General features: G+C 37.6%; 3 protein-coding genes across 4 annotated transcripts; 1 reads left to right on the plus strand and 2 right to left on the minus strand.

Moving 5' to 3' along the window:
* Window positions 1-207: 207 nt before the first annotated feature.
* LOC147514171 (LRR receptor-like serine/threonine-protein kinase ERL1) lies at window positions 208-6,507 on the minus strand. The gene is made up of 27 exons (XM_086597600.1): window positions 6,293-6,507; window positions 5,877-6,015; window positions 5,695-5,766; window positions 5,543-5,614; window positions 5,338-5,409; window positions 5,179-5,250; window positions 4,850-4,921; window positions 4,692-4,763; window positions 4,511-4,582; window positions 4,337-4,405; window positions 4,090-4,161; window positions 3,924-3,995; window positions 3,745-3,816; window positions 3,584-3,655; window positions 3,414-3,485; window positions 3,259-3,330; window positions 3,088-3,159; window positions 2,935-3,006; window positions 2,785-2,856; window positions 2,606-2,677; window positions 2,435-2,506; window positions 2,269-2,340; window positions 2,105-2,178; window positions 1,870-2,001; window positions 1,449-1,787; window positions 978-1,345; window positions 208-902 (listed from the first exon to the last, which is right to left on the minus strand). Exons 1-27 carry the CDS (start codon window positions 6,375-6,377, stop codon window positions 546-548), a joined length of 2,931 nt encoding a protein of 976 aa, XP_086453726.1. The 5' UTR covers window positions 6,378-6,507; the 3' UTR covers window positions 208-545.
* A 5,497-nt stretch (window positions 6,508-12,004) lies between these two features.
* On the minus strand, window positions 12,005-16,442 carry LOC147514172 (cytochrome P450 704C1-like). 2 transcript variants are annotated; one of them, XM_086599608.1, is made up of 3 exons: window positions 16,204-16,442; window positions 15,586-15,801; window positions 12,005-12,410 (listed from the first exon to the last, which is right to left on the minus strand). In XM_086599608.1, the coding sequence occupies exons 1-3, from the start codon at window positions 16,414-16,416 to the stop codon at window positions 12,366-12,368; spliced, it is 474 nt and encodes a 157-aa protein (XP_086455734.1). In that variant the 5' UTR covers window positions 16,417-16,442; the 3' UTR covers window positions 12,005-12,365. The 2 variants fall into 2 exon arrangements, with proteins under 2 accessions (XP_086455734.1, XP_086455733.1); XM_086599607.1 differs by lacking the exon at window positions 12,005-12,410 and adding an exon at window positions 12,754-13,337.
* A 269-nt stretch (window positions 16,443-16,711) lies between these two features.
* LOC147514173 (uncharacterized) lies at window positions 16,712-17,203 on the plus strand. Its single transcript, XM_086599001.1, has one exon. The coding sequence runs from the start codon at window positions 16,712-16,714 to the stop codon at window positions 17,201-17,203; it is 492 nt and encodes a 163-aa protein (XP_086455127.1).
* The last annotated feature ends 6,178 nt before the right edge of the window (window positions 17,204-23,381 follow it).

Genomic DNA, 23,381 nt, shown 5'->3' on the forward strand with positions numbered 1-23,381 from the left:
GCATTTTCAGAAAGGAACACAGTACGAAGGAAAATCTCAAGCCCCCATGAATCACAAATTCTATATCAAAACTCCCAAGACCCAGGAAGTCCACAGTTAAGTCAGTCGCAACTAGATTTAAGCCACATGAAAATAGCGTGACTTCTTTAAGCCACAGCCAACAGTTGTGAAACTTTCAAGGACAACAATATATAATGGAAATAGTAATGGGTACCCAAAAAGCTTGCATTAATGACTCTTAATAACAAGTAAGAACTACATGCAATTTATGCAAATGAGTACATTTCTGCTACCAAAAGTCTGTTTTCCACAAAAGATTGTCTGTATATCATGTTACAACATTAACAAAAACTACCCAAACAAAAAGTAAATCTTCCTTTCATTCTCTTCGTCCCTTCTATCCTGTATACCGTCGTAAATAATCTCTAATAACTTGCATAGTTGGGTTGAAAACCATGCGAATAAAAAGGTGCACATACCACTTCAGCCAAAACTTGAAAAACTACCTTTAACAGGAATCCTACAATTGATCATATTGACGGATTTCATAGGCTATTCTTTGATATAACCTCACCAAACCTAACAAACCACTGTGCATCAGATGCACTGTTATCACCTTGGTGGTGCTGGTGCGGCTGCTTCTTTGCTTCTGTGTTTGCAACAAACTCGGTGTAGTTAAGTGCCTTTGTAGGTAACATGGAAGGCTTTGTGACAGGAGGCGGCAGCAAGGAAACCAATACTCTTGCGACTTCGTGCATGTTGGGTCTCTCTGAAGGGTGCTTCTTTGTGCACAGAAGTGCAAGTTGAAATGTCTTCCGGACAAGGCCTAAATCCATGCATGTAATGGAGACTTCTTGGTCAACCGCTTCCATCACTGTGTTATCATCTGCCTTGGACAATATCTGAAACGAAACAGGAGAAATTAGTAAAGAACTTATTATGGTTGAGTATTTTAAACAAAACTGGGTAGACATTACCAGCTGATGCAGGTTTGACTCATTGTCAACAGCTTTCTTCCCGGTTAGCAGCTCCAAAAGAACAACACCAAAGCTGTAAACATCCGATTTCTCATTAAGCCGGGATGTTCTAGCATACTCTGGATCGATATAACCAATTGTACCCATGAGATAAGTAGAAGTATGGGTTTTCGAAGACGGGATGCATTTAGCTATCCCAAAATCTGAAAGATGTGCTTCAAAGTTATCATCCAGCAAGATATTTGAGGATTTCACATCTCTGTGAACAATGCGAGGATTGCAATCATGGTGAAGATAAGCCAGCCCCTCAGCAGCTCCAACTGCTATTTTCAACCGAGTATCCCAGTCAAGTTTCACCTTTGACGCTCCTATATAACGGAAGAAATCGTCACTAGGAAATAAGACCAATATGATCGGGCTTGTGAAAAATAAAAGATAGCTAGAAATTTAGAAAAGTGTGTTACAGCTAACCATGAAGAAGATCCCATAGAGAACCATTTGGCATGTAATCATAGAAAAGAAGGTTCCCATTAGGTGAAAGCGAGTAACCATGTAGACAAACAAGATTGCGGTGCTTAATGCTGCCAATGGTTTCAAGCTCAGTTTCAAATTCCCGCGAGTTATGTGTATATTGACTGTATAGTCGCTTCACTGCAATGACTTTGGAGTTCTTTAAAATACACTTGTAGACAGTGCTTGTAGCACCATAACCAATTATGTACTTCGCACTCAAATTCTCAGTAACCCTCATGATATCTTCGTAAGTATGAACAGCCATGTCCATGTGAAGAATAACGAGTTTAGGAGGTCCTGAAAGGACAGAATAAATCAGCTAGGGAGCCTATAGGGACAAAAATTAAATACAACTACGTAAAAGCACAAGAAATCATGCCTCTATATGGTTTGTTCAATCCCTTCACAAACTCAGTTGGCTGCTTGGACCTGTATATTGCAACAATGACCATGGACAGAAGTGCAATAAATCCCAGCGTTATGCACACTACAGCAGTCCTCGAGAATATGGCTGTAATGAAGAATGCGGAGTTGAGCCAAAAAAATAATAACATTTGCACCGGATAGGAAAGAATGTGTTCATTTCAATACACAATATACTCTTGAACCCATACCTTTGGGCCCCCGCTCACTTGGCCCGCATACAGACCCCAGCCAATTTCCACATAATAATGGATTTCCCGAGAAACTGAATGAAGAAAAATTTAACTCATTATTGAAGATGATTAAACAGAAGGCAAAATAAAGTTCACAGAAAAGCTGCAGATTCTGACTTTACCTTTCAGGTGGAAATCTTGAGAAATTATTGGTCGAAGGAATATCTCCAGAAAAGTTGTTGAAGGAGATGTCCCTGTATCAGATGACATTTAACTCATTATAAGCATTCAATAAGCATCATTCATTTAGGAACAAAGAGAAACTAAAATGTAAATATTGAGACGTACAAGTAGTTGAGGCTGAAACAATTGGTCAGTTGGACAGGAATTCCACCATGCAGATTGTTGTTTCGCAGCATGCTGAACAAGTTTTGAGAGAGCCCAGCTTAATAATATATAATCATACCAACAATTTCATAAACTTAAGGATGAAAAACAATGCAGAATGCAGATACTTACAGTGTGTTAATGTTTTGTAGTTGCCCCAGCTCAACTGGTATCTTTCCAGAAAGTTTGTTAAAAGACATATCACTGCAGGAAAGTACAGTTGAAGTTCACAATCAGATGGGACATGCTTAATAATAGGCAAATTTAGATAACATCTTGTCCAACTTAAACAAGCTGATTTCTGAACTTACAGAATCTGAATACTTCTGAGATTCCCGAACTCAGCTGGCACGGGTCCATCAAGATAATTTCTACTCAGGTTCCTAAACCAACAAAATCAAAATTAACATCATTTTGACCTGTGACCAAAATCACAGAGCACACTGAACACTTTCACTTACATCCTGAGGAGGTGCTCCAAATCACCTACAGAAGCTGGAACAGGTCCAGAGAAATCATTGTTCGAAAGGTCCCTAGATCAGCAATGTTAAAAATATAAGTTCCATTTTATTTAGGTAACTATCAATAGAATAAAATCAATAGGCATGATTTACAGTGTATCAAGATTGACAATTCGCCCCAACTCAACAGGAACTCTTCCCTTGAAATAATTTGACGATAAATTCCTACAAACACAAAGACAACAAAGATTAAGAAAGACGAAAAAGAGAATAGTGTCGCAAATATATTTAGTACGAAGTTAAAAAGAAACATTGAAAACTTACAGAGATGTCAAACTATCTAAATTCTGAAATCCAGAAGGAATGGACCCATTCAGCCGGTTACCATAAACATTGCTGAAACATAAAAGAATACAAGTTTACATATATTAACATAATTCACCTCATTTAAATAACAATGCTTGGTAAGAGAATCTTACAGTTGGTTTAGCGCTGTACAAGAGCTTATGTTTTTAGGAATGGGTCCTTCAAGGTAGTTGCTAGCAAGATTCCTAATTGCATCATGCAAAATTTCAGTATCAGAGAACACCAAGAAGGTTGTTTGTAAAGTTTCAGTTCACTAAAATAAACACAATGCTTAAAAACTCACAATTCAAACAGTTCTCCCAGCTGACCCAGCTCTGCTGGAATTCTACCAACTAGCAGATTGTCGTTGAGTTGCCTACGCAATTAAAGAACATAGAAGTTTAACAGATGAAGTTAAAATAGGGAATTCAAGAAAATACGGCCAGAGGAGAACGAAAAACTAACAAATAGCTAAGCTTGGACATGTTTCCCAGCTCTGGTGGAATGTTTCCAGTTAGCTTGTTTCCATGCAGGTACCTGTGTAGCGTAAACCAAAAAAATATAAAACAACAAAGAAAGAAGTGGTCAAATTTCAAAAGCAAGTCACTCAATTTATTTAACTACAGCAAATAGCTACATCTTACAATTTTCCAGTATATGATAGATTCCCCAGAATGGGAGGAATTGGTCCGACCAGTTCATTCTCGCTTAGATCCCTGAAGACAGCAATAAACATTAAAATACATTACAAAGAAACATACAAACACACAAGGGAATTACTTTTTCAACAGAAATGATAAAACTACTTACAAAACCGCAAGGGCTTGCATTAGGCCAATTACTTCTGGAATCTTCCCACTTAGCCTATTTCCTTGAAGAGACCTGCGGGTTGCATTCACAGCAATGAATAACCAATACATCAACCTAAAATTCCAAAGGAAGCACAAACAAAATACGCAACCCATTCATCGAAAGGGTTTGAAATCCAAACTCTTATGCTATTACACTGTTGGCCAGTTCGAAGTTAAAATAGAACTAAGAGAACAAGCAGGCTTACAATGTAGCCACTTGTAGAAAACCAATGTTGTATGGAATCTCCCCAGTAATTTGGTTGTACGAAATGTCCCTGTTATACAAAATAAGAAATGACCATCAAAATAAATAGAATTAGCAAATAATTCAATTGGCATATAAAAAGTTAATAATTCATCAGGCATTCAAGGATGCTTACAGGATTTCAAAACTTGTGCAATTGCCAATGTTATCTGGGATGGTGCCAGTTAAGTTATTGCCTCGCACATCACTGATAACAAAAGGTTCAAGGTCAACTCGGTATACACTATCAGGCATACAAGAATGTAAAGTTGCACCAAAATAAAAAAAGGACTCAAGAATATAGAAAAACAACTTACAAGTACCAAAGACCAGTCAGTTGGCACATGTCAGGCGACAACGCTCCAGTCAATGAATTACCACGCAGGCCCCTATACAAACAACAAGAACTTAAGAAGTCAGATTACGCATGATGCCCATTCTGAGTAAGGCAAATTTGAGTGGCAAAAATGCTTACAGGTATTGTAACACTTCATTCCAGTATATTAGCCTCGGAATTTCACCAGTTAGCTGGTTCATAGCAAGGTCACTGCAACAGACAGAGAAGCAAATATAAGAAAGTGCAAACAGTTATTATGGAAGCCAAATACAAGTTCATAAGCAAAACACATTGAAATAACAGACCCGAGCGTAAATAAAAAAAAATTAGCCAGCACTCAAAAAGGAGAACCATGTTAAACCATTACCAATAGGCCTGAGCTTAAAAGGATTCACCCAACCCAAAAAATAATTTTAAATGATTTAAAAAGTATACAGTGCATCTAAATAAAAGATAAAGAGACTTACAGATTTTTCAGATTAGGAATTTGTGATAAGGTCGAAGGAATAGGGCCTGTCAACTGATTGTTCTTCAAATTCCTGCAACAAATATCAGGGCAATCCAACATCATCATAAACACACTAAAAAGCTACATTAAATATGGACAGGGTGGACTGGTAACTTACAATTCCTCAAGCTGTTTGAGCTTGGATATCGAAAAGGGAATATCTCCATAGAGCAAATTCCCAGATAAATCCCTGATTAACCCCCACATATAAGGATCCCAAGTAATAGAAGACGTTAGACAAATGTAATAAATACAAAATTCTAATTTTCCTTTTTTATTGCGAATTTAAAATTTTCAAACCACCCAGGGTGTTGAGGGCTTACAGAGTTCTTAGATCACCACAGTTGCCTATTTCATCAGGAATTTGCCCAGTCAAGTGATTCCCCTTCAAATCACTGCACACCAAAAAACAACAATAATCAAACTTCACACTTTGCTACAACTTTAAAATGATACAAGGTTGGAGGCTACATACATTGACTGTAAGTTCCTCAGATCACCAATGGAAGGAGAAATTTCGCCACCCAAGTTCAAATTTGACAGATTCCTAAACCAGAGAAAAAATAACCAACATTCTTCTTACACCAAGGGACAAAAAAAGAGCCAAAGCCAGAAACAAGTACAGAAGTTAATAAGAATGGGTAAAACAAATCTTACAGTGAAACAACAGAGAAGCTGTGGTTATCACAAGAAACACCACGCCATGAACAGTGATCTCCATTGTGCACATCATCCCAGTCAAGTAGGACGTTTACTACATTACTAAATGAAGCTTTTACAGACATCAGAGACTTCCCTGCACCAACAATAAAACCTGATCAAACACCAACATAGAAAGTGAACTACCACAAAAAAAACCATTCTTGGGTAGAAGAAAACAAAAAAATGCCATATTTAGAAAAGGGTTGTAGTCTTGAACACAGTAGAACAAGTTAAAATGCTGCAGCTTCCAAGCATATTTGCTTCTTGTAAGCTACCAAACAAAGCTTTGAACTCATGCCCAGAATAGTAAAAAAAAAAAAAAAAAAAGCCTTTGAAAGAGAAAGGAGTAGGAAGTTTTATTTTGTTACTACCTTCTTCATTAGTTAGTGAAGAAACATGTAGAGGAAGTTGTGAGCAAACAAGCATTATGGGCATTAAGAAGAAGAACAACCCCATTGTTGAAGAAGAAGAAGAAGAAGAAGAAGATGAAGATGAATGAAGCTGTTCAGAAAATGTTGTGCATTTTCATTACTGTTTCAAAGAGAGAGCAGGCTTTTGGCGTGAAACATAAGAAAGAGAGAGGACGAGTGTAGTTATTAGTATTATGGGAGTGGGAGAAGAGATAAATACTAAACGACGTTAGAATATGGCACAAAAGGGAAAAACAAACGGCGTTAGGCCGTATTTCCGTTTCCCAAAAATAGTTAATTTTACAGCTCGAGTCTGAAAAGATATTTAGCCCAAACCAGAAGAGAGAGAGAGAGAGCTGTGATCCCACCTGGTCCCGGGATCATAAGGAGTTACTACTATAAAATTTTGAATGTTTTTGGCAATTAGGTGATGATTTCAATTAATTTGAAGTTTTGAAGTTCAATAAATTTCTAATCCATTTAATTCAATAGTTCAATGTTGGATTGATTAATGTTTTGAGTAGTCTACCACTCTACCCAAATAAAATTTAAAGTTGTTATCTATACCAACGACCAAAATATTGATATCGGTTAATATATTGGTGTATCCAAAAACTGATATATATTAGATATATCTATTTTTTTTTGTGATCCGTCTAATTTTTTTAAAATATCAAAAATATCATATATATTAGAAATATATCAAAAATTTATTAGAAATATCGAATTTATATTAAAAAATTATCAAAAAATCAAATGATATATATTATAAATATCAAATATATCAATTATCTCGGCAATATAAAATTTTATATCGAAAATTCCGATATATATTAGAAAAAAAATGTAAATATATATATCAAAAATATCGATATCGGTGTACCATCTCAAAAAATACCAATATATATCGGATATATCAATTATCTCGGTAATATAAAGTTTTATATCGAAAATTCTGATATATATCGGAAAAAAAATGATTCTATATTCAGTAGTCAAACGATATTGAAAATATTGGATTTATATTAAAAAATAGTCAAAAAGTCAAATGATATATATCATAAATATCGGATATATTGATTATATCGGCAATATAAAATTTTATATCGAAAATTCCAATATATATCAGAAGAAAAATATAGATATATATATCAAAAATATCGATATCGGTGTACCAAAATACCGATATATATCTGATATATCAATAATATTTTGGTCCATAATCTATACTGAGGACAACTTGATTCTGGCCATCCCTAGAGATAGTGACCATAGAAAGGGGAAGAAATCGCGGTGGTGACATAGTGTTAGTCGGGAAAACGGTGAAAAGCAGATTTGGGGATGAGTTTGAAGTAAAATAATGTGGAAAAGTTAGGATTAAATATAATAAATTTGCCGACTGATAACTTCTGCTGCTGCTGTTATTAACTGCACAAACAGAGAAAGCTTTGTATAAAGCAGCACACTAAAGCCTGTGTATGCTTCTTCTAATTTGTGTCAATTTTAATTAATAAAAGTAAACGTGTTATGTTTGGAGTAATTTATGTTACGCCCCTTTCACCCTTCTGAGTTGCTAACTCATCTTGTGGGACAATGCGACCTGATGAGTGATCAGGAGTTGGGGACATATGAAATCAAATATTTGTTTTCGCTCAACTTCTAATTTTCTCTTCGTTAGAGTCCAAATGGCGACGACTCTAAACTGTTTTTAAATTGATTTGCGCATATAGAGGAAGATAATGATTAGAGATTTTTTTTATATACATACCTAAAAGGCTAAAACTAGATATACAGAGGATTTGGAAAAGTGAAAATGTCCTGAAATGTGAAATCATGGATTGAGCATGAAAGGTGTGATATTTTTGCATGAGTAAAACACCTGCTTCAAAACTTGTCCCAGCTCAAGAACTCAGATTTGTTTCACTAGAATGGAAGGACAATTCAGTCAACTTCAAGCAAACCATTTTTCTTGTTGACCAAGCATCAAGTACTTTCTTTTGTATTTTTCTTGCAGAAAAAAGATCTAAACCGTCAGATCAACGTACAAATCCCCAACCAATGATACAAAACCAGCTCACTACATGCAAAAGTACCACTTGTCTGTTTAACACAATAAAAACCAACTTCAAACATTTAAAATTTCCGTAATACCCTTGCTTCCCCCATCCACTCCCTTTACACGATTCCTATCAATTTCCAAGGTACGAATCCATTGAAAGCGACTGCAGATATGGCGAAAACCGAGGGATATTTTCGTACTTTTGAAACACTCGATTGAGGTCATTAAAGTCATTTACAACAACTACGAAACTTTTCAGAGATCTCGTAAATTGAGGCACCTGCGTGCTATTAAAAGCTGTGACACGTGGCGTATGCAGGCAGCAACGTAGCTTTTGTGTGGTGACAGGTAATTGAGGTAACAGCGTAGCAGTAAGAACAGCACAGCCATTTCTACGCCGGTCGTTGCCGTCAATAGCCGTTTCCTTATATGTCCTTAAAAAACTTTAACCGATGGCGTGATCGTATGTGGTCCCACCCTTCTGCCACACTGTGGGGCCCACGTTTTATGTAAACATTTACTATTTGACAAGTGATTTGACGAAGTTGGAGAGGTTTTGTGGATTGTGTATAGCTGTTGCATTATGGGCCTCGTCGCTTGTGATGTTCGTACTTCGTAGTAAATTTGATGAAGAACATAATACAGATATTGACATGCATCAAACCTCATAATAATGCTACATATGTACACCTGCGCAGAAAGTAGTAGAATACTCCGAACTTATTTTTCGCTTTTGTTCTTTTAGATAAAACAAAATTTAATTGTATCTTAAGGGTACCTTATCTTAATAATGAATTAATAAAATTTTCTGTTGAAAAGGTTAGCTTGTAATGATTGAGTTGGATACCGAGTCATCTCCAAATCTTTACCCAAGAAAACAAGTTCCAACACAATGGCAGATTAAATAACAAATTTCGTTTTTTTCGTAAAAAATAATACTACGGCAGATTAAATAACAATTTTGGTTTGATCGTCCGTGCTGGGATATGCACGTATCCCCAAGAACATTCTCCTAAAGAAGAAGGACCAAGCAAGAGATTTTCTCTCCAATAAAAAAAATAATAATAATAAAGACCCACCATTGTGGGGATAACGCAAGATGAGTAGATTTGATAGCACTGTATCAAAAGTCAGAGGGTGGGATTAAATCGAATTTTTTGAATAATAAGAGATGGATTGATTGAACCCATCATGGGACCCGTGACCTGGTTCCTGTGAGTTTTGCTTTTGCAGTTTTGCATTATATATGAGTTGGTGATCATGGTATATATAATGTGATAACGATTGTGATAGTAATAGTATCATTGTTTTTGCCATTATTTTGATCGATTCTTGCTTCTTTCTGTACTTGATCTTCTTCTTCATGTTCTAAAAAACTAAAAGATAGGTTTCTATGATCATTTCAGGACCACGTTAAACTTTGAAGGGTTAACTAAATAAGTGGGTTGGTATAACATTATCATAAAAAAAACTTAATTTGGTGATTGTTTGGCAAGTTAGTTTTTATTTTTTAACGAGTATTCCCAATACAAATCACTATGAAAAGAAATTGAGATTTTTCACTTTTGAATACCAAAAAAATCCTTATAAAATTGGTGACTTGTAACTAAGTCACAATGAGGGTTACACTTGCTACTGAGATTTTCACTAAGTTGTAAGTTTTGGACGGAATGTGAATCATTCTTTCACATTCCGTCTCGCGTGTTTTTTTTATTTATTTTTTTTCGGTTTCTTTTTTAACTTCAGACGGGATATTTCATTCCGTTCAGTGTGTTTTTTAGATTTTTATATTCAGACGGAATCAAACATCCCGTCCAAGATTCAAAGCCACTTTTGCATTGAGCACCCTCACTTTGTTTTTCACCAAAACGATAGCAAAAAAGGAAAATTAAACCTACGTTGGGGTAAAAAACACTAACTTGCAAATGCTCTAAAAGAGAGTATTTTCTCTCTCCTCTTAAATTTTCCCATATCTTGAGAATATTGTAACCATAGTTTGTGATTCCGAACGAAATTTTGGAATTCCGTTTGGAATTTCGGTTTTAAAAAAAAAAACAGAATTCCGAATAGAGTCGAAATATCAAAAATTATGAAATCATCCGAAATTCTGAATGTGATAGAGGTTGAAATTTAATAAATTTCAGATTTTGAATTTGTCGGAATTCCGAAATTTATAAATTCCGAACTATGATTGTAACTCCTTCATAAATTGATGGTTTTTATAAACAAAAAATATGAAGAATGAGGACTAATTCGTTGGATTTTATTGTGCCATCACAAATCAAAATTAAAGAGTTAAAGAATAGATAAATCTGGGTTAGCAACAAGGGATTTCTAATATCTAATGGTGTTTGCTTAATTTGTTTAGGATTTTTAATGTTTTTTTTGGAAGGGACGAAGGCACAAAAAATGGAAATTGGAATTTAGCTCCATTTTTATATTTTGAGTGACCTGCTGAATCCAACTTCATAACAGATAATTGATAAACATTGTTTAAATTAACTTGTTTCATATAGAAATGCAGTAGAAGTGTCGAATTAAAAAGATGAAATTGAATTGGTGTTGACTGGTGAGCACTGGTGAAGAAAATGACGGTCTCGTTAATTCGTTATGCGTGTGGCCTCTTTTCTCTTTCTTCACTCTGTGTGTTGACTTTTTAGCGGAAGAGAAACTGCTTGAAATGGTCAGCTAAGTGATATGTTTTGTTTTTGTATGGGTACGTAGAATTAAAATGAAAATTGTTAAAAAAACTAAAGAGAAACAATTTTTTTGTGAATCTCTCACTAAGAAAAGATAAACAATTTTCTAAAAATGGGGAAGATATACAATTCCTATATATAAATTTTAGCTTTTAAATTAAGAAGACTATCATAAAATTATTGAAAAAGGAGGTGGTTCAATTTTAATAGAGATCAGGGAGCCAATTGTAATTAATAAATAGGAGAGATGTAATTTAAATAAACGTAGGGAGGTGGTTCTAAAATCTTAAAATTAAGATATTAGAAATACACTGCTTGGTTGGTCAGTGTGATTCCTTTTGTTTTGCTATCATATAGTGTAGAGATATATTAGAGCATTTTTTTTTTTTTTTTTCGCAACTAAAAACCACCAAAATTTTGAACCAAACCAAAAATTTTGAACCAAACCAAAAAAACACCAACCATTTTTAGGAACAACATCAAATTTTCGACATCAAATGATGCGGTTTTAGATAAACCGCGCCATATAGCCTAAGCGGTTTTCCCAACACCGCACCAGTGAGTCACATCTTAAAAGCCCAAGCCCACGCGGTTTTTCAAAAACCGTGCAATCAACTTTCTTATTTTTTTTCTTTTTCAATCTCTTGCGCAGTTTTGGCAAAACCGCGTGATTGAACCCACAATCTAGCCCAAGCCCACACGGTGTTGGCAAAACCATGTGGTTTTTCTAAAATCGCGTGATTGATTTAATACAACACCAAAGCTAGAACCAAATATTGGCCTATTTGGTATTTGGTTTGGTATTTTTTTTGTGTTTTCATCAACATGTGGCTCTCTTGAAGTTAAAGATACACCAAATTTTTTGATGCTAAGTTGGTATCACTCCTAAAGATGCTCTTAGAACATCAACGGAACCACATTACAATCTATCATAAATTTTGGCAGCAGGTGTACATCTTGACCATGTATTGCCCATTTAGCCAACTCATGGGCATTCCCTATTAACCTCCCTGCCAATCCAATGGAACTTACATAATCCAAAAGACCTATATATCTCATCTACCATAAGTTTTATAGGTACAAGTTTCCAATTACACAGATTTGATTCCACATAGTTTACAGCATTTTAGATAGCTAGCTTGCTATCTCCCTCAAACAAGAAGGAGTTAGCTCTATACTCCTAGCCAGCTTTACTGCTACCTCTATGGCCACCATTTCTACTTCCTTTGCATCCCTTGTTGTAAACCTCCTTGAAGCTACTCCTATTAGACTCCCTTCATTGTCCCATGCCATAGCTCCAGCTGCTGCATCTCCAGAATCCCTGAGGAACACATCATCAAATCTTGTTATTGATGTGTCAATTTCAATTACATAAAATATATTTTCACAAAGGCACTTATTAAAATTTATAGAAACTCTATTTTGGGACTGCTGATTCCCAACTCCCTGATTTTCTTCAAATGCCTTGAGGACCCTGGTCCATATTGCAAAGGTCCTTCTGATAAGACTCTCTATATTCTTGCTTATGCCTTCAAACTTTACTTTGTTTCTTCTTTCCCAAAGCTCATGCATGATTATCATAGCTAAAATCCTTTTTTCTGCTACTCCATCATCATGATCTTTAGTCCATTCAACAAACATGTCCAACCATTCCCTTACATTATTTCTTGCTACTTCCTTCATTCTTCCCCCAATGTTAAATCCAAACCAAATTGATTGAACCCATTCACATTAAAATAAAAGATGTTCTGGGTCCTCTTGGACCTCTCCACAGAAGGGGCAAGAGAAGTCACCCTTCAGACCTCTTATACTGAGCAAATCCCCAGTGGGGAGCCTGCTCATATACAACTTCCAAAGAAAAATCTGAATGCTGATAGTGATGCCTGGTCTTATGCCTTCGCATTTAAAACTTTACTTGAATTGTAATGAAATACTTGATTTGTTTTTGAGCTTACCAATACTTCAATGTTCGAACTAGAACGCTGCTCACTCTTTGTGTCAACAATGTTGTATACAAAGGTATCTATTCACTCAATGTTCTTCTTGATCACTGCTTCCGATCCAATGTTTAGGATTTTCTTGATCCTCCAAGACAGGTCAACGTAACGCCACATTGTTAGTGCACTTAACTCGTCAAACATCTTTGTGATAGGGCCCCTTCTTCTTCCGCTGATCCAGACAAGCTATCCAGTCCTACACCAAATCCTATTTCAAATATTGAGTCCATAGTTGATTTCATAAGCAGATCCTGTCTAAGGAATGTAGCAATTAGAAGTCCGATAAAGTTGAAAACTTGAAATATTACCTTTCTTTTGATTTACCCAATGTAAGCAAATCTGGAGTATTCCATGTTGGAATCTCTAAGAGTATTTCTAAATACTAGTTTATGCGTCCTATCTCTAGTTGGTTTCTTCTTACTTATCTGTTGAGGATGAGTCTTTATCTCTTTAGAGTTTGATATTGACTTAGAGTTTGAGGATGAGTCTTTATCTCTTTAGAGTTTAAAACCAACTTAGAGTGGAAGTGTGAGTCCTTATCATAAATAGTGATGGCGCGCTATACGCTTTCACAAGAGCATTATGTTGAGAAGTTTAACTTTTATGATAGTAAGCCTGTGTCGGCACCTTATGAGGCAACTAGTGAACTTCAGAAAAATGATCAACATAGTGTCCTTCAGTCTAGATATGCCCAAATTATTGGTAGTCTCATGTACTTGATGAATTGCACTAAACCTGACATTGCTTATGCAGTTAGCAGGTTGAGCAGATACACTCATTGTCCTAGCAAAGAACATTGGAGTGCGTTAGAGAGACTAGCCAAGTACTTGAGAGGAACAATGAATTACGGCATACGTTTTAGACAAACGCCACCTGTGATAGAGGGTTATTAGGATGCAAATTGGATATCTGATTCTCATGATATCAAGTCCACTAGTGGTTATATTTTCACCCTTGGTGGAGGTGCAGTCGCTTGGAATTGAAATCTTCTAAGCAGACCTTGATAGCTCGTTCAACCACAGAGTCCGAGCTTATTGCTTTAGATAAAGCAAGTGCTGAGGCTAAGTGGCTTAGAAACCTCTTGGCAGATCTTCCTATTGGTACAAAACCGCCTCCAGCTGTACCTATGCATTGTAACTGTCAGGATGCAATAGCAAAGGCAAAGAGCAAATTGTATAATGGGAAAAGCAAGCATATCCATTTGAGACTTCAGTCTATAAAACAGCTGCTAGAATCTGGAGTTGTGGCTCTAGATTATGTGAGGTCAGAGTTAAATTTGGCCAATCCTCTGACAAAATCGCTTAACAGGAGACAAGTGGTTGAAACGTCGAGGGGGATGAGACTTCTACCTTAGATAGAGGGCGACACTGACGGCAACCCCACCTATGTGATTGGAGATCCCATAAAGTAGGTTCAAAGAGAAAAACAAGTCACCTCATTGCTCTGGTATGCTATTGTCTTTCTTTGAGACGTCCTACCTTATGACTAGATATCATTTTTTGTATATTTTGTATAACTTGAATTGCAATGAGAAAGGATAAGTTAGTTTACTCTTATTGGAATCCATAGTCAATTATTTTTGTTATGAGATAGTGTATTTTAACTGCAATGTACACTTGATGGATATCCACCTACGTGAATGTAGAACTGGGTCAGTTCTTATGAGTATTCAGGTAAGTACTCTAGAACATTCATGGAACACAGGCAGCGCAGGGGCAAAAAAGCGCAACACCGCATAACTGACATATAATGAAAGAGCAGTGTGGGTGCATGTGATCTATTTTACTACAAGGGGATGTTGGTTAAAAGATTTTTTAATCCACCACTTTCACGTATTATAAGACATGTTATCCTATGACTGGTTCAAGGCTTCAAGCCCGTAAAATACCAGTATCTTATGCATTGTTTTTTCGATTATTCCTGACACTTCGTTAACCCATTTCTTTTGTAATATCCTATTCCAAAATAGTGGGGGACTATTAATATTTTGAAATAGTGGAGGATTGTTGGAATCTCTAAGAGTATTTCTAAATACTAGTTTCGGTGTCCTATCTCTAGTTGGTTTCTTCTTACTTATCTGTTGAGGATGAGTCTTTATCTCTTTAGAGTTTGATATTGACTTAAAGTTTGAGGATGAGTTTTTATCTCTTTAGAGTTTGAAACCAACTTCGAGTGGAAGTGTGAGGCTTTATCCTATATGGAACCGACCACCTTACCTTTATAAGTACAGGACCTTGTGTCCATATAGAGTATCCCCAGAAAACAGTAACTCACACCTTCAGAGAAACATAACTCGACCCCATCCTATTCTTCTTCTCTTCTTACTGTCAGCCGCCAGAGAGAGTTATACTGCCGTTCTAGAGGGTAGTTTGTTCTAGTGCAAAGTTCGCGCCTTGGTTATTAACTGTTAATTCTGTCATTGTCTCTTATTGTTTTCTTTATTCGCATACAACATTCCATACCTACGTTGTGTAAATGAAAAGATTATTTCAGACTTACTTGAATATCGATCACACAGTTTGAGGTAGCCGCCTTGGAAATTATCTGGGCCAATTTGACATCATTGTTTCTGAAGACTACACTACGAAAATCCCTCAACACCTTAGTAGAGAACTCATAACTCGCTATCTTTCTCTGATGGCGCCACTGCTCACCATCTACTGTAAAAATCCTATCACCTAGGAGATCCTTCAAAAGGCTGTAATTATACCAACCCTGTATATACAAATAAATAATCGACTTAGTTATTGTATTTATAAGTCCCACCTCATTTAGTTGTAGTAGGGATTTTCTTTTTATTTTTCGAAGATGGACTAGAGCCAAGGCATCAAACCATATGAGCCGCGGCTGAGGAACAAAATTGTGGGAATGAAATTTTAGGCAGATTCATTATAGCATACTACCATACTAGAAACATAATAATGATTAGGTGGATTCAGCAGCATGCAATGATAGTGAGATTCATAGGAGGAAATACTCACACTTTTTTGTCTATACTTATTCCATTTCTTATCAAAATCATTTTCTGGAAACCAGAGTAGAACTAGGAACTTGACATCAAATACGAAAGCTATAATCAATAAAAAAGTGCTCACAAACTTAGGTAGTAGTGCATACCTTCCCATAATTGGCAAAGTTGGTTTTGAGGATGTACTCAATATTAGCAGGTTCTGTGGTGAAAACTTCATTGCGGAAAGGGGTAAGCAGTCTGTAGCTTTTATATTTGGAAGCGAGACTGGTACCGTAATGATGAATCGTACTGAAGTTCATGAGTTGGTTGAAGATGGTGCCTGCAATGGGGTGATACCGCTTCTTATAGTTCGTCGTCATCGATGATCTTTAAATGAGAAATTTGATAGCATTGATAAGATTTAGTTTGTTAATAAAGTCCTAGTCTTTAGGAACTGCTGTCATTTGATCTAGTCAAGTTTGTTACCACGATTCTAGGAAGAATGTGAGTGTAGTTTGTTTTAGTCAGTCTGTAAAGGCTATTTATATCTGCTTCTCAGACTCAATAATCAAGTTATTACAGATTTGTTCTTTGCATTCTAACAATCTGGTATCGGAGCATAACTTGAGAGATTAAAAGAGTGAGTTAGAGAGACAACAAGGGAGTGTGCACGAGATGGGGTCAGAAACAAACAGTAACTTTGCTCAACCTTCTATTCCGAAGTTTGATGGTGACTATGATCACTGGAGCATGATCATGGAGAATCTTCTCCGATCCAAGGAATACCGGATCATTGGGAATCGGGTTATTCACAACCCGATGATGAAGAGGAGTTTCGCGCATGAGAAAAAAACTCTAGAGGAGATGAAGCTGAAAGATCTAAAGGCCAAGAATTACTTGTTTCAATCCCTTGACAAGTCAATTCTAAAGACAATCACACAGAAGGAGACGCCTAAACAACTTTGGGAGTCCATGAAGATGAAGTGTCAAGGCAATGCACGCGTACAGAGGGCCCAACTCAATCGTCTTCGCAGAGATTTTGAGATTCTGACAATGAAACAAGGTGAATCGATCACTGACTACTTTGGTCGAGTGATGGTGGTTGCAAACGACATGAGGAATTGTGGGGAAGACATGACTGATGTCAAGATCGCCGAAAGATTATGAGAACTCTCATTAAAATGGAATTACATTGTTTGTTCCATAGAAGAAGCAAAGGATATCGATCAACTCTCCGTCGATCGTTGCGCGAGTTCAATTTTTGTTCATGAGCGTAAGTTCAAAAGAGGTGGAGAAGAGGAACAAGCACTCACGGTGTCACATGTTGAAGGTTATGGAGGTTATGGTGGGCGGGGCGGGGAGAGCTACTTTCCGAGGAGGAAGAGGTAGAGGCAGGTCGCCAAAACTTCAATAAGGCAACTGCTGAAGGCTACCGATGTCATCAACTCGGACACTTCCAATACGAAAGTGTCCAAGTTCAAGGAAGCAAATTATGCGTAACTAGATGAGTCGAGGAGACGATACTCATGGCCTTTGTTGAATTACATGGAGTAAACCGAGATGATGTGTGGTTCCTTGATTCAGTTCGCAGCAACCATATGTGTGGTGATTCATCTCTTTTCCGTGAGTTGAAGGAGGGGGTTCAAAAGGTGGTCGATTGGGCAATCATACAAGGTCAACGTTGTTGGCAAAGGAAGTGTCGCGCTTGTTTTGGATGGTGTCACCATCTTGTAAAAGATGTATTTTATGTACCAGAATTGAAGAGTCACCTTCTCAGTGTTGGGCAATTGCAAGAAAAGGGCCTAGCCGTTCTAATGCAGTCCAATCAGTGCCGAATCTACCATCCCACGAAGGGCTTAATCATTCAAACCAACATGACAGCCAACAGGATGTTTGTATTGCTATCAAACTCGCAACTAATCAAGAAGGAACCAAAGGAGGTATGTCTTCAAGCAACTACTCATGACCTAGCTCATCTTTGGCACCGTAGATATGGCCACCTCAGCTACAAAGGACTTCAGACTCTGCAAAGCAAAGGAATGGTGAGGGGTTTGCCAAGTATCCCTGAATCTAAGTTTGTCTGCACTGATTGCTTGAAGGGGAAACAACACCGAGATGTTATTCCGAAGAAAAGCACATGGAGAGCATCAGAGAAGTTGGAGCTAGTTCATGCGGATATTTGCGGCCCAATATCTCCTAATTCTAGCAGTCACAAGCGGTACCTCATTTGTTTTATCGATGACTTTAGTAGGAAGGCTTGGGTACAATTTCTTGTTTATAAGGCAGATGCATTTGCTTCGTTTAAGTTATTTAAGAGTTGTGTGGAAAAAGAAACTGGTTTGTCAATTAAATGTTTAAGAACAGATCGTGGAGGAGAATTCACATCAAGTGAGTTCAACGATTATTGTAGAAAAAATGGAATCAAGCTTAATTAATTGACCACTGCCCATACACCGCAGCAAAATGGTGTCGCCGAACGGAAGAACAGGACGGTGATGAATATGGTGAGGAGTTTATTGATTGAGAACAATGTTCCAAAGATATTCTGGCCGGAAGCGGTAAATTGGGCATTTTATGTTCTTAATAGATGCCCAACGTCTTCAGTAAAAGACATGACGCCTTGAAGGTTGAGCGGGTGAAGCCTTCGCATTGCCACTTTAAGAGTTTTGAGTGTATAGCACATGCTCATGTGCCTGATGCTCGACGAACAAAGCTTGAAGATAAAAAGTCGCAATTGTGTTTTATTTGGGGTGAGCAAGGAATCAAAGGGATACGCACTATATGATCCGGTATCGAAAACAGATTGTGATTAGCGAGACGCCATTTTGAGGAAGACAAGACATGGAATTGGGATGCAAGCTATGAAGAACAGATTCAACTCAACTTAGAATGGAGAGATGAAGAACACAAAAGAGGAAGAGGAAGAGAATGAAGATAATGGAAGGGGAGCTTAGAAACTATGTCGAGCTCGGGAAATCTTGATGTTCCCCACAGGCCGAAGTTCGAAATCTTGATGTTCCCGAAATTCGCAATAGAAGAGCACCAAGAAGGATGGTCGACTATTTTAGTGGTGATGACCTTGAACAATGAAGATGTGCAAGCTCATTTGGCTTTGGTCGCTAGCTCGGACCACCAATTCAATTCCCGACCAGCTTTGATGAAGCAAAGAAAGATGAAAAATGGAGGCAAGCTATGGATTCAAATGAGCTCAATTAAGAAGAATGGGGCGTGGTTTCTAATTGACTTGCCAAAGGGAGCTAAAAGGATAGGAGTCAAATGGGTTTATAAAACAAAATTGAATGAACTTGAGAAGTGGAGAAGCACAAGGCCCGCTTTAGTCGCAAAAAGGTTATGCCCCTGGAACACGGAGTTGACTACTTAAGAAGTGTATGCACCTCATGCTCGATGGACACAAGTCTTAATGATCTTAGCTCTTGCAGCTTCGAAAGGTTGGAATGTATTCCAACTTCGATGTGAAATCGGCTTTCCTTCATGGTGAATTAATCAAGACGTTTATGTTGAGCAGCCGAGGGGTTATGAGATGAAGAATGAACTGAAAAGGTATACAAACTCAACAAAGCTTTATAACGGACTCAAGCAGGCACCAAGAGCATGGTTCACCGGAATTGAGTCATACTTCAAGAAAGAAGGCTTTGAGAAGGATGACAAAGGAATGACTTTGTTTACTAAAATCAACAAACAAGGTAAACGTTTGATCATTAGTTTGTATGTTGATGATTTACTTTATACAGGAGACGATGAGGTTATGATGTGTGAGTTTAAAGATTCCATGATGAAGGAATTTGATATGTCGGATTTGGGCAAGATGAGGTATTTTCTTGGTATTGAAGTAGTCTGCAGTTTCTTTGGAGGGATATTTATTAATCAGAAGAAATATGTGATGGAAATGTTAAAGAAGTTTGGAATGGAGGATAGTAATTCTGTTCAAAATCCAATCATTCCAGGGTTCAAAATTTCTAAAGATGAAAATGGTGTAGAGGTGAATGGTTCATTCTACAAGCAACCGGGTTGGAAGCATGATGTATTTAGCGTTTACAAGGCCGGATATAATATATGCAGCTTAGCCTAATTAGCGGTATATGTCAAAGCCAACCGAAGTTACATCTTTCAGCAGCCAGAGAGTTCTCATGGTATTTTTTTCTCGACCCCACCCACGGGCAAACGTCCATTAGTAGGGGTCTCTATTTTATTCATTTAATCAACGGGGCTAAAGCCCACCGAATATCATGGATCAATGTACAAAGTTCATTAACTCATGTGTCTAAGGTGAACCTTAGCCACATGGCTTGCCACTAATATACATTGATTTATGTCCAGATTCATTTCTTATCAAAAAGATAATTATCAGTTGACAGTTATATTCTATCACAATTACTCAAGACACAAGATTACTTGAGCTACAAGGACTCTCTACTCTACCTCTATAAATACCAAACTATTTTTCATTCAAACTACGCTCTTGAGACTTGATCCCACCGATAATTTGGGTAATGTAGGCAACCGCAAGGTACTTCCCCATCATTCCCCGATCACCATCATTTTTCTAATTACTTTTCTACGCTCTTCGCCTTTTTCATCAACACTTGGTGTTTTGATCATATTTGGTCGAAACATAATTGGCCGCCTCATGGGTTCTTATACTACACCCCTCGATCACGCTTTTGCGAAAGTTATGACGATACCGAAGAGCTCAAGGTCCCGATGTGATTACCGACGATCATCACGAACATGATGGTCAAGGACAACTTGGCACCGACAAATAATAATACCTTCAAATAATCGTTGCTCCACCAATGCGCCAAATTATTCAAATATGGAGGTTATTGCTTCGACGATTCTCCAAAGATCGATCGGCGATAATGTAAGTCATATGTCTCGAGAAGCACTTCTTCAAAAGTTAAAGATCGTCCGTGAAACGTAATAATTACTACAAAGCGCCATCTTAAACGACGCTAAACCACTTGTAGATGATGTTGTATCTGTCACACCACAACGCCACACACGCCAAATCCACATAATAGTGTGTGGATCGCTTAAGTGGTGAGGATGAGATTCGCAATATTCGCAACAGCCATCAACAAGTTAAGAGTAATGGGCTTATTCGAATTCCCCCGACCTCCACCGAGAAATCTCCACCCACTTGGTCACGCTTCTGTAGGGGTAAGGTAATCGCTTCATAATCGTCCGACTCACCCCACGGTCCTACAAATTTTCGGCAAGTCCCGAGGAATTCAAATGGTGAACGTAATAATGATCGCACTCATGATCGTGAACCATCAAGTATGGTGAAACACTTCAAAGAACGCGTTCTTATCATTCAACATTATCGTCATCGAAGCCCAACGCATTCATCCACAATCATCTCGACACGGAAACGATGAATCTTCGTCGCTTTTCTCGCTCGTTTCGCCCCCATAGGCGCCATCGCGACTATGATCACGATCAAACAGATATACGGATCTCGATGACTCCTCAACGGTCGAAAATGATTAAAAAAGCTCTTTCGACAAATGATCCTTTTGAATCGACACTAGAAAATCTGGCAAATGAAGATGGTATTTTGGACAAATTTTCTCTAGCCATTCAAAGGGCTACTCATAACAAAGACTTCAAACAACCGTAGTTTGATCAATATGATGATGTCGAGGGTTGCCCTATGCTTCATGTGATTAATTTCACAAACAAACTGGGTTTTATCGAGGTGATGACGCTTTAAAATGCAAACTTTTCCTTCTACATTAAAAAGGGGAAGCGTTGGTATGGTTTAGCTTAATTACCTCCGCTTCATTCGTCGATTCAAGGACTTAACCGAAAAGTTTTCAAGACGTTTTCATCATAATCTCAAACGCCCAAATGGAGTCCGAAGTTCTTTTCAACATCAAGCAACAACGGAGAAAACTCTCCAGAAGTTTTATCGCTAAGCTTTCGCTTTTGCCGCAGCTGAGATTTCGAAAGCAATCCGATCTAATGGTGGTTTACGCTTTTAAAGAAGCTATCTTGTTTGATAAAGATGGGTTATACAACTCTCTTGTTCGATATTCCATCTTCCCGACGTCGTTATACCAGCCGAAGTTCAACAATTTATCAATGTTGAAGACGACACGGCCGCTTCGAACTTCTCGTGACAAAGATAATAAAGGAAAGGATTTCAATGATCAGCGAAATAAACGTAAGAATCCGACTTTTGATCAACAAAGAACCCAAATAAGCCTTCAGATAAGAAAGAAGACTCCACGAAAGCGAGATCGAAAGCCTTTTACCGATTTTGAATTAACTCCGCTTAATACCAAATATCGCGTAGTTTACGACAAAAATCAAGGATAAGAGTCTCCGCTTCATCCGCCCGTTTCCCTTGGCGCCGACGACACTAAATCAACCGTGATAAATCATTATGGTGCAAATTTCATAATGATTATGGTCATGAGACGGAAATTGTCGGTCTTTAAGGGAAGAATTGAAAAGCTTGTGCGAATGGGAAGCTTGATCAATATGTGCGAAGAAAGTAACAACTCAAGCTTTAACTATCACTCGATCACAATGTCATTAAGGTTGGACATGTCATCATTGATTCATTGTCCAATACTACTACGAAAAACTGCTTCGCCGCTCTAAAGTCAAATATCCGCCTAATTGGTACGGTTAACTGGATCAATTTCGCGGAAGGTTTTCGTGACGGAGACTATTGAAGATGAACCATTATGTTTCAATCACCAAGATCTAATGGGTGTGCATGTTCCTCATTATGATGCCGTGCGGATAATCAAGCTGATATCGCTTGTATCGTGTACAACGATAATGATCGACACCGTAGTTCAAATTAAGCGCCATGTTTTCTGGGTGTTATCGCAAGATTCCTTTTATTGATAACTTGGTCACCCCTAAAAATGCTTTTATCGTTGGTTTTGATGGTACCGCTTACTCATTGCATTGAAAGGTGTCTCTCCCGGGTCACTCTTATGCGTATGAAGTCAATATTGATTTCTTATTGATGGATTGTAAATCCCCTTTACAATGTCATCCTTGGTCGAGATTGATTCATTATATGGAAGCCGTCGCCTCAACATATCATCAAGCCATCAAGTTCCCATTCAATAAAAGTTTGTAAGGCTTGGCAATGATCAACCGCATCTCTAATTTGCCACGACAATGTTCTCGATGATTATAAGAAGTCCGGTTGTTGATCTAACTATTCCGAAGTTCCAACCGCTAAAAATAGCAATTACAAAAGATCCCGACCTTCGGTTTACTCCGCCAATAGAAATGTTGAAGGACCCCGACATATGATCCACTTTTAGAAGTTCAAATTGGCCAACTCCCCGAAGAA

The sequence above is a fragment of the Coptis chinensis genome, chromosome 3 (assembly GCF_015680905.1).
Source record: "Coptis chinensis isolate HL-2020 chromosome 3, ASM1568090v1, whole genome shotgun sequence".
In the NCBI taxonomy this organism is placed as follows: domain Eukaryota; kingdom Viridiplantae; phylum Streptophyta; class Magnoliopsida; order Ranunculales; family Ranunculaceae; genus Coptis; species Coptis chinensis.